Source organism: Sprattus sprattus, assembly GCF_963457725.1.
Source record: "Sprattus sprattus genome assembly, chromosome: 4".
Classification (NCBI taxonomy): Eukaryota; Metazoa; Chordata; class Actinopteri; order Clupeiformes; family Clupeidae; genus Sprattus; species Sprattus sprattus.
This window is the reverse complement of record NC_137923.1, coordinates 26484492-26499794: the sequence shown is the minus strand read 5'-3', so window position 1 is coordinate 26499794 and position 15303 is coordinate 26484492. Positions and strand designations below refer to the sequence as shown.

The following is a 15303-nucleotide window of genomic DNA, read 5'->3' as shown; positions in this document are numbered from 1 at the left end:
TGCTTTGTGGGTAACTAAATTAGCAGCTATCACTGCAATATAGCCAGAGTGGGATGTGACGAGTGAGAAAATTAAAATGCTGTTGTTCAGTTACGCGGTCGGTTTAACTGCCATCCTCGATATGTTCTCCTTATCCTTATAATGTGATAACACATTACCCATGCCAGTTCACAATAGGCCTTGGACACTAATCTATAAAAATCTAAAATTGCAAATACAAAAGAGTGCTTTAATGCCAGGCCATGAGACCTTAGTACTTCATAATGAGATGACGTATGAGATGCAATATACGTACTGGATAGCTTGAAAACCAATCATGAACTGTCTGGCTGTCGGCCCTGAAACCAGCGCACATCTTGCAAAAGCACCTTTCACAATTGCTATTGTTTATTTGATCTAGCTCAGCACTTTGACCTGCACCTTCCCAGGCCAATAAGTTGGTTTGAAAATGTCAAACGTAGTATACAAACTAATTGTTCCAACTGCCATCTAAACCAAAGTCTTCAATGGTAACCAGTTAATACAAGCCTTTTTTCTAGAACAACTAGACTACATATGAAGACGCTGCGCAAAAATAAAAAGGAATCAGCAAGTACTGGGGCAACGTTGTGTCTTTGGTATTAAGGAACAACGGTCATTGCACCTTTTTCTAAAAACAACCATGTAAACCTAATTCTATTACCACTCTCATTGCTTGGTCTGACTAGCCTGCAGGTTGTTCCTACCAATAAATTAACCCTTCGGCCATTGAGCTTGCATCTGAATGGTTCTGCTACACTGACTTAGCGAACATAAAGCATACAGTTGAACACGAACTGCTCAGTGACAACTCCATACCAACAACAAAGCTGGTTGAAACAGTTATTCACCACCACTGGCTTGACACTGGAAAAGTGTTCATCAACAACACAGAAGTTGCTAATTTAGATAAGGTCACAACTGGCCGTATACAACAAACCAAAACTAATGTTCCGTCTGAAATGCAGATTTAACCTAGGACAGCGGTTAGACTAGATGAGAAAAGGAATGAAGAAAAGTCTCTTCTCAAAGTTAATGTAAAAAAGCAGGGGATCTCAATTTTTTTAATCGTAATCTGGACAACCACATCAGTCTGCATCGACACACACTGTTTTTTATCCCAGCTAATTGTTGACGTTTGACAACCTAACCCAGAGTATCCCAAACTCATATTCAGACAGGTAGCTTCAATTTCAAAGTTGGGAACGTGACAAAGTTAGAAGCAACATTATGTGGTTAGAATATAACAGTTTAATTACCGATTAATCATGGACTCCGAGGCCTACAAGAATGATCTGCCTGGGAACAGAACAGGCAGTTTTCCTGGCCAGCCTATTTACTGCATTTAGTTTGGGGTGTTGATAACAGCAGGGTAAAAAAAGTAATTCATATTGACAGTACCATATATAATCCAAATGGCCAAAAACTGATCATTTAAATATATATATATAATATATATATTTAACAGATAAAAGGACTGAATTGTATTCCCTATTCTATGGAAAATGATAGGATTTAGGTTTGTTAAAAAAAAACAACACTACCACATTATGACGGTCCTTATGAGTCAGAACTGTTAATGAACTCATTTGGTAAACTATTCGTATTACATAAATTAAACCACTGTTCCCTAGTTTTAACTAGCTCACTAATTTTCAATGGCAATCAAACCTATAGCCTGGATGTCTGACGTCTTGTGTACATGGCCTAACGTCCGTTAGTGGAGGGGGGAAAAATACATAAAAAGGTCAATGGAAAACAACAGGAACCACAAGCTCGGGTTGGCTCCAAGCCCAGCTGAGAGAAAGTAGGATCTTTAGATAATCCCCAATACGTATTTCCCCCCTAAGTGTGCGGTCATTGCAGTAGTAAGCCTAAATAAATCAAATCCATCCTCCACACATAATATTTAGTTTTATTTTACTTGACACCTTACATATGGTGTGGTTGGGAATATCAGTGGAGGATCACAGTATTTTTTAATTCATTAGGAAGGTGTCTGAGTTGAGAATGAAATACATTACTCATCATCTCAAAATAAATTCTTAAGTAAACTCACTGTGTTGACATAAATGAGGGTTTAAAGAAGGAATAGATTATCATAAATAATTTCTTAATTTGTCTTGCATGGTTATGAATCATAAGACAACATCCGGAAGGAATAACTGTGCGACATCGCGGTGCAAAACCAACAGGGTTACCTCACTGGGAGGGTGTATAAATGTGTTTATGTGAAAAGCTACTCGGAAGAACTAGGATATAGGCGCTGGGTGCAACCACGCAACCAAAGTGAGGTCGTAAATCAAAAATGGCACTAAATCCTTCAATGTTCTACATTATCAAAAACACATCATGAGCCCAAGAATGACAGAAGCAGGTAACTGCGCAACGGGCATCTGGTAGTTAATGTCTGATTCGGTTTAAATCAAATATGCCAGAAGTAAACAGTGTGGCAGTTGTTTATGTAATTTAGACAAAAGGACAAAACATAAGGGAAATGAGAATTCCGCGTAGCGAACGGAACAAAAACTAGAACTGCTGCACGTTTCAAGTCTGAAGATGCCTTCGCGCAGCCTTTAAACAAAAGGTTGGTACGCGAAGGACGGTTACCAAATAAAGCTTTGTGGCAACACACCCCCCAAATGCTAAGCTGTAACGTTGCATGTTCCTTTGAGGAAGCTAGCTAGCTTTGGCAGCGTGGCGCAGATTTCATTTATATACGGAGGCATACTGGGTAGCCTGCAATATTTTAAACTGAATATATTTGCCAACATTTATTCAAAGACCAAAATGTACATTTTGTTGGGAAATATATCATAAAGCTAACAAGCTAACTATCCAGATAACATTATATGATAAAACGTTTGTATGTTTTAACCTTCTTTTTCAAAAACTGTTCTATTGCTCTATAAATGCGTGAAAGACTTTCAGGGTTGCCATTGGATTTTACAGTTAAAATAATGTCCATGTGTTGATGCAGACTGCGCCACCCCATCGAACACAACGAGACAATAGCCCGCAGTGACACGGGAGGAGAGGCTACCCCGTCTGCGCTTCCCCTGCACGGTTACGTTCCAACCTAGCTAATGTTAGCAAGCTATGCTAACACAGCAGCAACGACCAGCCGCTCATATTCCCTCCTATTCCTGCCAGAATCAACCTGGTTGTCACTACACGTCGTCGTCGACATGTAATAGCGTAGGCTTGCTAGCAAATATGACATTTGATTGTAGTAAAACTATATGTTTTTCCTCGTATTGGCAGTATCGTTGATGTAAATGTACTAAGAATTATTTAGCTTAAGTTGTACGTATCAGTGAGAGCCACGTTGATACAAAACATTCAATTCCGATCACTCTCTGTTACGTTAAAGTTAGCCAACTAGCTTGCAAGCTAACAGGCTAGAGGTTTAGCTAACTGTTTTTTTTTCTATGATTGCAGGCAGTCCAAAAAACAGTCGTCTCTGCTTACCGTTGCAAACATATTCAGGTCCTCTTGCTCTTGCATAAACAATTCGCACCTTGCAGATTTTTAGATTTTTTTTTGTAAATAGTGAAAAGTACCAGTACCCTACGACTGTGTGACGTCTCTTTCCAGCTTACTGCTGGTTTGAAAACATCCCCAGTTGCCCGTCGTCTCTAAGAAAAGCCCAGCAAAACATGCAAGAGCAGCGCTCATTGGCAGACTTCTAGCCATGTGATCGCTTGAGCCCCCATAGAGCTTAAAAGGTCTGCGTCTACTGGAGATGGTGGACATGGGACAATGCGTTACTTTATTGGAATATCGCTCTGTTCTGGTGGCGTCGCTAAAATATATTCCTAAACTGGCATTTACTTAGGACTGCATCAAATTGTTATTTTCGCGGGAACTTTTTAATCTCATGATAGTGGACGTTTCGCTCGCAAAATTCGAAACTAAACACTAGAAGGGTGAGGTGACGCTAGGCGCTTGACGTCATCTTTTCCGCTCCTCTCTGCGGCTACTGGGAACGTTCTCGAACATGTCGGGGGAAAGAGTTGAGGTAGAGTTGTTGATTAGTGTGGTCAGTTTGGATTTTCTGCGTTGTTTGATAATGTATCAATGGACTTCTGCTAGTATATACTTAGTTTGACGCAGGCGATATTGTAGCTCTTCTTTATGATGTGGCGCAGTGATATTTGCATTAGCTGAAAAATGTCGCGCACGCGCAGGCACGGGTATTATGTTGCAGAACAAGCCAAATCGCAAGGGAGGAAATCGGGGTGGGGAGGGTTAGTGCCTGACTAGACCCGAAAGACAGCACGCTGAGATTTAGCTGTTAAAGGTCTAAATCTAGAACGTATTTTGGTGACAGTAAAACATCATGTCCCAGTCTTCTCGCACCGTTTATTGCAAGAAACTAGATTCATCATAATGATCAAAATCATCACAACTACGGAAGGATTTAATGTTTACTACACTGCTCTTGCCAAATCGAGATTAGCCCTAGTTTGCAAAAATGGACCGCCATAGTAGCTTTACATGGATCATTTAAAACAACGGCAACCAACGTGTAATTTTGCATTCTGAATCCACTGAACAAGATAATACGAGTCCCGTTAATGTTCATAAATTAGTTATTCTGGCGACAGGATAGAAAGACTGGGGCATGTAAGCTCGTGCAGGGAAAACGAGTGATTGCTTTATTTATCTTAAGTAGTCGAAGCAAGGGGTGTAAATAGGCATCATTGTTGTGAAGATCTGAAATCTGTTTACACTTGTTACAGGAATGAGATATAACTGTAAAAAAAAAAAATTTCAATAAATCATGTGTTTGTTGAGCATAAATCAGTCCAGTCGTTTCCTCCCCATTTAGACCATGTGTGGTGCACTGCCTGTCACTAGGCGTTAAGTGTGTGTGCCCAGGCTATTGATGCTGTGGGTCTGTGAGAATACGTTTGGCTGATGAACCCAACGTGTGTATGTGTGTTAGAATGAGTGTGAGGCAAATGTAAGGAGAGAAAAACATGGATAGGTAGGTGTGTGACAGAAAAGAGAATATCTGGAACCGATGTAGTGAAGTGTCCTCTATGGTGGTGTAGACACACACACACACACACACTCTGAAATTCACCTCTGCCCCATCCAGGGAAGTGACACACACACACACACAGTGAGGTGAGGTTACACACTAACCCGGAGCAGTGAGCTGCCATTGACGGCGCCCGGGGAGCAGTGATCGGGGTTAGGTGCCTTGCTCAAGGGCACTTCAGCCGTGGATGTGGGCATGGGAGAGCAGTGGTCTACCACTTCCCCCGCCCACATTTTTCCTACTGGTCGGGGTTCGAACCGGCCACCCTACGGTTTCCGGCCTGAAACCCTAACCAGTAGGCCACGGCTGCCCTAGTAGCCCTAGTAAGTGTGAGTGTGTGTGTGTGTGCGAGAGAGACAGAGTGAGAGCGCGCGCGTGTGTGTGTGACGTGAGAGAGACTGATGTTGCTTTAGTATAGGTCTTTATGTGCGTGTCTGTGGCTTTTGTTAACACAGAAACACTACAAACAGACAGGCGCAAAAGTCCTTCACCTATTAGACAACATACAAGACCGTGTCGTTACATCAACAATTTTTATTTACACATGACATATGACTTTTTAACTTATTTGTTACATAAGCTGCTGAACCTTGACACAGGTGTGTGTGTGTGTGATGGGCAGTACGTGGGGCTTAAAGGTCAGCCCTCACCCCAAATCCAGGTCCTGGGGGTGGTTCTGATAGAGAGGTGAGGCCCCCTGCAGGCTCACATGAAAAACGTCCATTCCTTTAAAAACAAGAGACACAAAATTGTCAAATCAAAATAATTTACACTTCCAAATTAAGACAGTACAGACACAACCAATTGTAACATGTTTAAGTACTTTGATTAAGTTGCTTTTTACAGGAGTTTGGGTAGAGATACCTATAGGTTTAGCCCTTAAATGTTGTTGCACAAATGAAAACATAATATCCTGAAAAGTCAGGCTCTAAATTTAAAACTCTAAAGAGGGCTAGGAGTATAACAGCTGCAACGCAAACAGCGAGAGACTGCTTCATCCTACTTAAGCTGAAGTTAGCAGGGAAGATAGGATAAGACAGCCTTTGGGATGGGATGCCTTGGGCTAGTGCCCATAAGAAACACATGGGGCCTATCCCGAACACCACCATGCTTGTACTTGTTAAGTCCCAGTGAGGCTACAGTCCCCCGCAGAAAAGCAGCTAACAACAGAAGTTGTTTTCCATATAAGTCCAAGCATTTGTGCATGATGGGCTCTCATCAATTATAAGTGTGCATACATTATGATGGGCATACTGTAAAATATTAGACAAAGAATATCTCAGAGAGCTGGGAAATCTACGACAACATCGAAGGGTGAAAAAAGCACAGTCATGCAGCTGCTGTGACCTCAGCAGTGGAGGAGGCCATGGTCACTCCACTTCGCGTCGTGCCTAACAACTCCCCTTACCTGTTCTAAAATCAGCGCAAACCACGGCCTCTTGGGGCTTATTGCTTAAGTAACTAACTCTGGTGTTTCCAATCCGCAAACTACACTCTTAGTGTAACTAACTCTGGTGTTTCCAATCCACACGCCACACTCTCAGTGTAACTAACTCCAGTGTTTCCATTCCACACACCACACTCTCAGTGTAACTAACTCCAGTGTTTCCATTCCACACGACACACCGGTGGTTTTCAAATTCACGTTTCCACACCACCAGCCCAGACTGGGCCAAAAGGCTGTGTGGCCAGTGGCCTTTCTGTAGCATGTTGGAACTGCAGATGTTTCTCAGCCTTACCTTGGTCCTGGTAGGGGAACTTTGCCTTCTTTCAGCTCATCCAGGATCTGCTCAATATCAGCGGTGTTGAGATCCTCCTGAAAACCAAACCAGAAGTTTCATAGGGATTCAATATTAAATGTCAATATTATTTACAACATACATTACTGAGTATCCACGTCATGTGCTGTGTGTGTTCATTCTTTAGCAGATGACTTTACCTCATGTTGAGTAAAGATGCAGGCCTACATATGATATTACTGAATAGCACCATGCTGCTTAGGTGCATGCTGCTTAACACTCAGTGCGGCTACATGATGGCATAACCCCGATTTCGGCCAAAGCCCGACTTCTCTATCCATGGAGGGTGTTAACTGCGTTATCTCACGGTACATGGCAGTGACAAATCCAGATATTGGCCGCGTCAGTTCAAATCAAATGTGGAATGTTTACAAGCGGGCATTTGCTACCGTTGATTATACAGTAAATAAGTTGTGAAATGAAACAAAAACACATCACAGTTAAAGTTGTATTAGTATTGATTGATTCACATCGATATGAATGGATTACATGACTAACAAGTGGTTGGAGAGTAATACGACAATATTTGTTCAGTGAATTAGCGCATTCTGTCCAAAACAGTCGCAGTCAACGTTTCAGTTTCAGTTTCAGTTTCGTTTCAGTATTTCAAAGTGAATGAGAGGGAGCACAAGAACAGTGAGCGTCTAGCAGCGATTATCATATCATAGACATACTGTAAATCCTCAAATAGTGGCCGGGGCTTGTATTTACTTAGGCTGCACAGCGCACCGGCCTTTATTTGGGGCAGGCTTGTATTAAGGGCAGGCCTTTATTTCTTACTTATCTTCTGTTATAGAATTGTATTATTTAAATAATGGGCATAATTGCAGTAGGCTAATATAATTCATTGCATATGCGTTCAACAGTTCCTGCACATCGCGTAGCGCTTTAGGTCGGTGTGTCAACGTAAAAAATAAACATCGGAGTTATGGTCTCCACTGTCAGTCACGGAGGAAAAGATTTCCAAAGCCTTGAATGTAATACTTTTTCTAGACACTCTATTATGCTTATCGTGGACTGAAAACATTTATTCAACGAGCTGGTTTGATATCCAGCCTAACTTTCTTTCTACCTCCACCTGCTTGTCGTAGCCTATCACATTCGTCTCGGGTCAATGTCAAACTTCTTTGCTGCTTTTTCTCCTGAATGTTCTTCAGCAATCAGCATACACCATCTCTTTGAATTTAATAACACAATTACGTAAGTCTACTACTGCTTTATGATCCCTTCTGGAAAAAGTAACCTAGCCAACTAAAACGTTACAGATAAACAACAGTAGGCTATACGATACGTGCATTTAGGCTAAACATTCGCCTAGTAGTCCTACGTGGGGACATTTCTTTTTTTTATTGCAAACAGCCCATGCGATTAGCCAACAATATTATATAATATAAAATTAAACATGAGGAGAACATGTATTTGTGAAATGCCTTTAATTAAATTGTGATGCCTACTTTGAGCCGACGGACTGATGCTGGTAGGCTACAGTAATATACCGGTAGGCTACTTAATTTTACCCCCGACTAGTATTCGGGGCCCGGCCTTTATTTGTCCGTATGGACCACGACCCCGGCTACTATCTGAAGCCCGGCTTCTAATTGAATCCCGGCCTTTATTTGAGGATTTACAGTATATGATGAATGTATGTCTTTGGGCAGGATCTCAAGCATGCGCAAAAGTTGTTGTTGTCCAGTTGTAATCTAGTTTTGAGAGTTACATGCGCGCGTTGTCCGATTTCCAGCGTAATCCGATCACTTATCTGGGGGTGTAAATCGGATTTCAGTCGGACACAGGAAATCTAGATTTGGGGAGTTACATGAATTGGATCTTCGATTGAACTCCGACTACGCTCGGAAACTGGACACATATAACCGCACTGACAGTCATAATAAAGCCATTAAACAGCCAAACTAATCAATCAAGTTCTCCATGTTCCCAAAGATGGGGTGTATAAGACAATTGAAATCAGTCACAAGTTGCAGTTCTTGCTAATTAACCTTGAGACAGACGTTACTGCTAATATTTCTGCTAAAAATAATGTGTGACACTAATGCGGCCCATGTCTAGCTCAGCCAGCAGGAAGCCGTTGCTTGCTAACCAGGACAGGAGGAGACTTTAAGCCTCAGAGGCCCAGAATCCTCTCTGATCCAGGATGACCTGCAGAGCTGGGGTCAGACTGCTGTCTGTCTTAAACGGGGAGAGGAAGAACTACGCTCCAAAAATGTCACTACAGGCCAACACATTGAGGCTGTGTACAAGTTTGTATGTGTACAAGTGTGAAGTATAGACACATTAGAAAAAAAAGAGCTGCCTATAGCGTGTGTGTGTGTGTGTGTGTGTGTGTGTGTGTGTGTGTGTGTACAACTGTGTGCATGTGTGTAAGCATCAGCTATCACAAATCATCCTCAAATGGAAAAGGTTCACTAACCAACAACAGAGGGGGCTACATGGTAACGCTGCTGCCAGTTACCAGAATTAAACTGTTACTTTAGGAAGGTGTTTTCTCAAATTCAAACGCACAGGTGACTGATATTATAATCAACTTGTAACTACTGCAGCAATGTAAGCTGCAAGAACTGATTATGATGCTTTCAATTCTCTTAGTCTTCTAGCTGTACAAAAACACAACTTCATAACAATATACATAAGTCCTTCCTGGAAGTATATCCATCACACATAGATACAGGTTCATTTGAGATCAATCTCTTTTTCCATTCATACAAAACCAACATATTGCAGTGTGTATGTATATGTTTGTGTGTATGTGGGGGGGGGGGGCATGCATTGTTTGTGTCTGTACGTCTGACACTCACATAGTAGTTGTCGTTGATCTGGACCATGGGCGCATTTACACAGGCTCCAAGGCACTCCACCTCACTCAGAGTAAACAGCTTGTCTGGTGTCGTCTGCCCCACTTTAATACCTACGGCAAGCAAAGAGGGTCAATAATCCAGCTTCGCAATGGCATGAAATACAAGCTGATTCCATTCTATGAGCAGTGGTTGAGTTCACTAAGGATGTCATACACATTGTTGTATCAGAAAACATAGAAACATACGAATTTTAAGATAAAGCTTAGATCAATGCAGTAATGTTTTCATGTAGTTCCCCAAACTATCAGCTAGTGCACCAATTCATAATTTGTTTAAAGAATGACCTTTACATTTACCATTTCTACTTAAATTAACTATGATCTAGCATTATTAGTTTCCCTATGCTTGTGGTGTGTGTGTGTGTGTTCAAGTGTAAGGCCTCTAGTTTAAGGGGGTAAACAGCCGGCAGATACTAAAGACGCATGCATTGCTAGATCAATGTAGACCATCTCATGAACGCATCCATTCTGGAGAATTTATTTTGGCCCAGAATGTAAAATGTCCAAACATATTCAATGTATTAATCTAGATTCCTCTGATGGAACATGTGACGATGTGAACGTCCCTACAGGTGAATATGCTCTCTGGCTGCCACGCCATTGAGCCGGGCTCTTTGGTGTGGCGGTCAGAGCGCATGTTTGGCACCCCGTTGACCCGGGTTCGAGTCCGGGTGGGGTGACCACGTTCTCCCTTCGCTACAAATGGTGTCAGAAGTGGGATGCCCTGCTGTGAGGTCATCGGAAGCGCAACCAGGACCATTGTGTGAGGAACCCCCAGGAATGTTGACCCCGTGTGAAGGACCCCATGGTTGGGTGAAGCACTTGTGTGTGGGGTGCTCTGGATGGGAGAAGCATGATTGGTGTATGCATGATGAATGATGAATGCCTGTGTGTGTGAAGTGTGGTTGCGCTTCCCGAAGGTGAGGGTAGTGTGACGATGTGATCGTCCCTACAGGTGAATATGCTCTCTGGCCGGGCTCTTTGGTGTGGCGGTCAGAGGGCATGTTTGGCACCCCATTGACCCGGGTTCGAGTCCGGGTGGGGTGACCACGTTCTCCCTTCGCTACAAACACATTTGTAACTTCAGCGCTAAATGTACTGGAACTAAAGCTAGCAATCTTTGCTGAAACACTTGGTTGGTGCAGTCACACATTCAGAACCCCAGCAAAACCAAACAGGTGAAAGTCTGTTTAGCAGAGCATTGGGTCAACGGGAGAAACTGGACATATACATTTATTAATTTACATAATGCGAGGCTAGATATACTAATGATACAAGATATCTGACGACCTGATGCGTAAAATGCAAGAGCAGCAGTCTACATGAATGGGGAGTGCTTAAGACATGGGAGGTTGCCACCTCTGTGTATGTTGATTAATTTGAACGCCTGGACTAACTTAAGTGCAACCTCTTTTTGCATTCTGTTGTGACCCAAGAAAAGAGATATTTTGGTGTGTGGTGTGGTGCAGTGCCTTATAATTAGACTAGAACACATTTACAAGAAAAGTCATCTTTGTGCATTGATGACATTTGTTTACTGCTGACTGAGCATTTAATTCAAGTTGGACAAATTAGAATCTCTTTCCAGACTCTGGAGTCTTTAAAAAGGTTTAACCTTTACAAGCATTGACCTATAATTAAAGGCATTAACCTATAGCAGAGGTTTGCTCCTGCTTCCTTAATACAGAAATATGCATAATGAACCACTGTACCATAGCGCTGGAGAGTAAGATAATCTGCTCAGGTGGAATAAGCCATTTCCACCCAAGTTTCCACCACCAAACTAGTGTGTGTAAGTGTGTTTATGTGCATGTGTTTGTATGTGTGTGTGTGTGTGTGTGTGTGTGTGTGTGTGTGTGTGTGTGTGTGTGTTTGCATGCGTGTCCTCTCCCCTACCCAGCTTGTTCTTAATAGCAGCGAGGATGCTGTCGGAGTCACAAAGCATGCAGGGGGTGGTCGTGCAGATCTGGATGTGGTATTTGCCCATTGGCTGCCTCATGAACATGGTGTAGAAGGTGGCCACCTCATACACACGCATGGGAGCGATCTCCAGCACCTCTGCCACCTGGACACACACACACACACACACACACACACACACACACACACACACACACACACACACACACACACAACATGTATGACTGACTTTAAATGATAGGGAGATGGTGGTCTCCAGAGAGCAAACTGAGTACCCTGGTGTTGAACACCTATGGGACTATTCAATTGGTCTGATAGTACAAAGGAAAAGTTAATCAAACATGTAAAACATAAGTGCCAGAGGTTGCTACTTCACTCAGCCTAGTATAATAAAAAGAGCAAAGTATGGATATGTCTGACAATAGCTTTACATTAAAATTGCAGTTTTAAAGTGTCAGCAGTGTATCAGAACAGTGTCTAAATGTCTGGAATTGGATTGCTTTTGTGCCATCTATCTAAATTACGAGTTGCAAGACTGCTGCATGGTGGTGGCTAAGGGTTTGGATATAGGTTTATAAGAGGGTTAGATGTAGATGTACACAGGAGGCCTGAAGGATTTGGTGTTTTTGCTGTGGTGACCCGTACCTTGTTCATGGCAGAGATGGGCAGCCAGCCATGCTGCCTCTGTGCAACATCCAAAACGGGGATGGTGGCAGCCGCCTTGTGCCCTTCCGGGTAATTACTAACGATGGCCTCAATCCTCTGAGAGAAAGTCACAGGGCAGAGGGGACTCAGGTGTGTGCATTTCAGTACACGGCACAATACCAGCCTATTACAAGTCTCCCAGAAGAGCACTGCTCTGCTCTGCAGTAAACCAGGACTAGCATCTACGTGTTATTTTGGATAAAACATATACTGCATCACAATGTGCCATTGCAAACCAACTGGATGAAACTCAAATTAAGCTAAAGGATGCCATATAAACTTATTTGTATGGCAACTTTTTCAGTGATAATTCCCCAATGTATGAAAGTTGTACAATGCCGTTGAATTCTGTGCTTCAGGAAAGTGCTACATGAACACAGTTGATGTAGTGTTGTAATTGTGGGTTTAGAACTAGATGCCCCTTACCTTCATGTTTTCAAGGGTGAACTCGAAAGGGGTGTCTGGGTTGTTGTCTGGTGTGTCTCTGTGCTACAGAGGTGGAAAAGAAGGGAGGTAGGTGTCAAAAAAATAAAAACAGCTACAATCACTACAAAAAGGAAAATCAATGATTGATTCAATCAATCAACATCTCTATATGCGTTGCCATACCATTCTGCCATACAAACCCCAATGCCATACGTATTGCCAATACAAACCCATACAAAAGGGAAGCCCGTCAAACACTGCCCCCTTGTGAAAAGGCAATGGTCACTGTTATGTTGTCTTGTTTGTGTCATTCCTAACCTCTAGTGAATCTATGAATCTCACAACAACAACAACAATTTAGTCAAATAAGATCAACAGGTAGCCTTACAGCTGGCCCTGGTGTACCAAAGTTTACCCACATTTGTAATACTTATGCTGGCTAACAGAGCTGTAAACGTATCACGGATCAGTAAGAGGCAAGCCATCAGGGTGCAACATGTAGCTTCTGCTGTCCAAAACAAAAATGATTCCAGACTTACAACAATATTGTGTTTACAGATAGTTCTGTTCATTTGATGCACCTGGATTTGGTTTTAAACTTTTGACTGTAGTTCTGCAAAATGACTGCAGAAGAACCTGGAAGCATCAAGACAGTTGCAATTTTTTCATTGCTCTTTCTGTGTTATGCCTTTATGGTTGGTCTAGACATATTTTAACTAAAACCTTTATAAAACAGTTTAACCACTATGTGCACAGAAAGTTACTTCATTGTATGAACACTAGATCTTATTACATTAACTATCTAAGGGAGCATAGCATATTCCCCACACGTTAAAGTTGAATCTGCTTTTCCAACGCACTGACCACTATCTTTCTGGACAAAGATTACAGGTAGCTGTGCCTCAAACTAATCTGGTACATCCTTCTCTTGATTCTGATGAAAAGAACATGACGGCCTGTAGTGTCATAACCAAGTGTGATGAACACCACGTAAGCCTGTTGAGTACGCGAATGTTTGGCTCTTGTGTAGTTGGGAACATAGTAATATCTGTCTATGGTTGAGAAGCTCAAATCTATGAGCGGATGTGGAGGTCCGTTCCACGTTTAGAGCTACAGTGTTACAACAACGCACCCGATAACCACTGATGGGTGGATGACAAGTTGGCAACGCCGAGTCCGTGTTGCACAACAGGTGCTGCAAAGGACAAGCAGGAAACGGGATGCGATGTTTGCACTCACCACAAAGGTACCTCCCGCTCCTGCTCGTACGGCAGACTGGTGCAGGCTACGGACCTGCCGGGCCTGTTAAAAATAAAGGTAAAACCATGTTTCACTGTACACAGGTAGAAGGATGTAGGCTACTAATTATTAGCAATTTGAACAAAAAATACATGAATCCTCCTAAAAAATGTGAAGGGAGAACGTCTACGCAGATGTCATAACGAGCTGAATGAAATTAAATGTCACTGACTGCCATTATCATCGTTCTTCCTAACAGCTGCAATGTCTTGTTAGCTAACATCAGTCCGATATGATAGCTAGCTTAGCTGTCACGGGCCACATCTAACGGAACTGATGTTATGGTCAGCAAAATGAACGCATTGTACAACACAGCGAGAGGGGAAAATAGAGTTAAGTACATAAATGAACACGTTATTCTATGAATGGCACTCAATATCTATAGCAAGTCATTCATTTGACACAGGCACAGTTATTAGAATATTTCTCAGATACTTGCAGTTAGCTAGCTGCGTTAGCTAGTTAGAACGGTTTAGCTAACAGACGTTATGCAAGATGCAAAGAAATGACAATAACTTGCAAAATCATGATACATGAACGATATGTACCTACCACAGTTATTCATAACTGCAGTGGTATAACTAAACAAGCAAAATAACTAGTTAGTCAGGGTCATGCATTTTAAGTTCTGGTTGTCCTTGTGGTGTCATGCACATGTCTATCAATTACAAAATTCGCTGTGAAACACTATCGACATCTAAGGGATATTCGTAAACATATCTTAAAAACACATACCGACTGCGATACAGCAGCACGAATGGTTCTGGACAAAAACATCTTCGTTTACAAATGTCGATGTCCCCTATAACTTTCGAACCACAATGGCGGACATCAACATCAGAGCGATGAGGCCGACTGTCGATTGAGAAGGTCTCAATTACACAGACGTACATTCAGTCAAATGCAATCAAACACAGAATGCCTGATGATAAGTCTTTTTGTGAAAAGTCTAGTTGAAGTTTATTTTTCATTGCCTCATCCCTACCTATTTTTCTATGTTCAGTTAATTCCTGTCGAAATGTAAATATCATAGGCTACATAGTGTACCAGTTGCAGACATGTTGCAGACAAACCTCCACAGTCTGCAACATGGATATAATAACACTTGACAAATCTCTAATCACATAAAAACAATCATTATCTGAGTTTGTTTTAGATTTTCAGTCAATGTACTGCATATTGATTTGTTAAGTGAAACAATGGATAAAAAAATG

The 15303-nt window shown here is 42.0% G+C and overlaps 2 protein-coding genes across 3 annotated transcripts in view; both read right to left on the bottom strand.

Annotated features, from left to right (window-relative positions):
* The window catches only part of ankrd12 (ankyrin repeat domain 12), a 55011-nt gene extending 51395 nt beyond the window's left edge, over positions 1-3616 (bottom strand). For both annotated transcript variants that reach the window (XM_080836686.1, XM_080836687.1), the window contains exon 1: positions 3490-3616. The gene's annotated coding sequence lies outside the window, so the exon portion shown is untranslated. The remainder of the gene's footprint in view (positions 1-3489) is intronic.
* A 1966-nt stretch (positions 3617-5582) lies between these two features.
* ndufv2 (NADH:ubiquinone oxidoreductase core subunit V2) lies at positions 5583-14975 on the bottom strand. Its single transcript, XM_080837772.1, has 8 exons — positions 14825-14975; positions 14030-14092; positions 12791-12853; positions 12305-12421; positions 11636-11804; positions 9681-9790; positions 6808-6884; positions 5583-5794 (listed from the first exon to the last, which is right to left on the bottom strand). Exons 1-8 carry the CDS (start codon positions 14864-14866, stop codon positions 5701-5703), a joined length of 735 nt encoding a protein of 244 aa, XP_080693898.1. The 5' UTR covers positions 14867-14975; the 3' UTR covers positions 5583-5700.
* Between the last annotated feature and the right edge of the window lie 328 nt (positions 14976-15303).